We start from the raw sequence: 2334 nt of genomic DNA, 5'->3' as shown, positions 1-2334 counted from the left end.
GGGACCCCCCGGCCCTGGGCGTTGCCGAGTTTGGCTCCCGAGCCGAGCCCCGCGGAGGGAAAGCGGAGCCGCGGTGAGATCAGCCCCAGCTGCAGCCCGACCCTGAGCTCGCAGTCTCTCCGGGAAAGCTGAGCGTTCTTCTTCTTCCTTGCAGGTTTCCCCTTACAAGGCCTGATCTTTGCAAGAAGTGGGAGGCTGCTGTGAAGAGGAAAAACTTCAAGCCGACCAAGTACAGCAGCATTTGCTCAGAACACTTTACTCCCGATTGCTTTAAAAGGGAGTGCAACAACAAGCTGCTGAAAGAAAATGCGGTGCCCACAATATTTTGTTACACCGAGGCCAGTGAAAAGGTAAAAACCCAGAGCACCCGTATCCTAAGGTACTGGGATGTGTGTGCGTTGAGCTTATTACCCTGGCAGGGCCTGGTGCAGCAGAACATCCAGGAGAGGATGCAGATTGTGGAGGATACTGGCTGAGCGTGTGCACCCAGAGGCGCGTGGAAGGCTGCGGTGGCAGCTACACGTCCAACAGCTGTGCAGTGATGAAGGCTGTCCCAGGCTCTGGGGCACGTTGCACGGCCCTGCAGCAGCTCTGGTCTGCTCCTGCGTGCAGACACAGCAGCCTGCACAGCGTAACTTTGGTTACAACCTTGTGCTGAAGAGTGGCGAGTAAAGTAAGAATGTGTAGCCCTGTGCTTAAGTTGTTAACTGTCTTCGTGGCACATCTGGCAAAGGAGAGAATGGATTGGATAGGTGTGGGGGGTGAAGTGTGCAGAGGAAGACTAGGACTTTTGCTTGTTGATTTTTTTCTCTTTATACACAACGTTGGATTTGATGCAGAAATAAATAATTGAATGTATTTGAAAACTAATTAATAACAGAAAAGAGAATTTAAGCAGAAGGTACGTCAGGAAAGACAGTTTCCAGGTAAAAATGGCTGTGTTTTTTGTTTGATTACATTTCCCTGTGACCTGTATGAAACACGTTTTTTCTTTGTCATGTGTAAAATAGGTGCAAAATTGTTTACAGTCTGAAAGCTGAATGGGTCTATAGGGTAATCTGTGAAAGTGGTGCAGCAGGATGTGGTGAGCCACATTCTCCATTTTATTGCCATGCCTGGATCTACAAAAACACAAAATAATGCCTTTTAACTATGGAGAAGGATTTAGTGCTATTCATAATTGTCTCACAGCACTTTTCAATGAACTGCCACGTATCTTCAAGAAATACCGTAGTAACAAAGCAGAACAGTAGTGGAATAGTTTTGGAACTGAATCCACACCATTCTTGAAATACAGCTTTTTATCTTTTGCATTATGTATTCTGAATTTTTTTCCCTTACTTACATCTTAGGACAACCCATTTATTTGCTGTAAGAAGTAAATGGAATTTATTGATGATGCATGGTCTGTTTTCTATGTTACATTGTGACGGTAGGAATGTATTTTTAGAGGTAGCATGGGCTGGGTAAGCTGCAAATAGAAGTCTATACGTGAATTCAGCAATGTCCAGCAATGATCTGATTTTTATTGGTGCTTCCAACAAGGGCGAATTTCTCTTTGCCAGTTACATCTCTGCCTTGTAGGTTTTTTAGTAAAAAAGTTTAAAAGTGATAGCTGATAGGGTCTAACTCTTTAGAATATGAATGTGTGAATTGGATAGGCACTCTGTTAGCAGCAATCTCTTAAAATTGAGAAATTTTGTGATTCAAAGTGACAGTAGTATTTGAGCACATATGACTCTTCCCTTCAACACCAGTCATGAAACTACCTGCTCGGTTTCTGTCTGCCAGATGTTGTAGTTTGTACAAGAGGGATATCTAGACCCTCCAAAACAATTAGCTTGTTTGTGAGTTAAGTCAAGGAAGTTAGTGATATGACCTTCAGATCTGATGAGCTTGGTGTTTACATGATGAGGATTGTCAGCTCCCCTTACAGTCAACGTTGTCCTCTGTCCTTCTGCTACTATGTGTAGTAATAATATTGTCAACAGGTGGGTAGTTAGAAAATTGTTTCAGTGCCTCATTCACTGAGGATGTCTTAGGCTTTCTTTTTGGCAGGCAATGTGCAAGCTCTTTTCTTTGGACAGTGCTTTTTTTTTGTCATTGTGTGCACAGAATAATTTCTGATTTATACCATGTTTCTTTGGGACAGAAAGAATCTGATTCTCTGCTCTGACCTGTACTCAAGTGGTAAGGTATCTGTGTTGCCCTGCACCATACAAGTGATCCCATTGAGAGCAGTGTGATAAAGGCTGCAGTTTCATGTGGAGTTGAGCCAGCTGATACTCTGCTGTTGCGAAAAGGGAGAGTCATGCTCCATCCCATCTGCCAGCT

The 2334-nt window shown here is 44.0% G+C and overlaps 1 protein-coding gene across 1 annotated transcript in view; it reads left to right on the top strand.

The window, feature by feature from the left end:
• Positions 1-2334, top strand: part of LOC104391248 (THAP domain-containing protein 1-like) — a 7297-nt gene that overhangs the window by 3083 nt on the left and 1880 nt on the right. Inside the window, exon 2 of the mRNA XM_010000487.1 lies at positions 155-350. Within this exon, the coding sequence (XP_009998789.1) occupies positions 155-350 (196 nt within the window). The remainder of the gene's footprint in view (positions 1-154; positions 351-2334) is intronic.

The sequence above is a fragment of the Chaetura pelagica genome, unplaced genomic scaffold, assembly GCF_000747805.2.
Source record: "Chaetura pelagica isolate M959 unplaced genomic scaffold, ChaPel_1.0 scaffold16, whole genome shotgun sequence".
Taxonomy (NCBI): domain Eukaryota; kingdom Metazoa; phylum Chordata; class Aves; order Apodiformes; family Apodidae; genus Chaetura; species Chaetura pelagica.
This window is presented reverse-complemented; position numbering and strand designations above follow the sequence as displayed.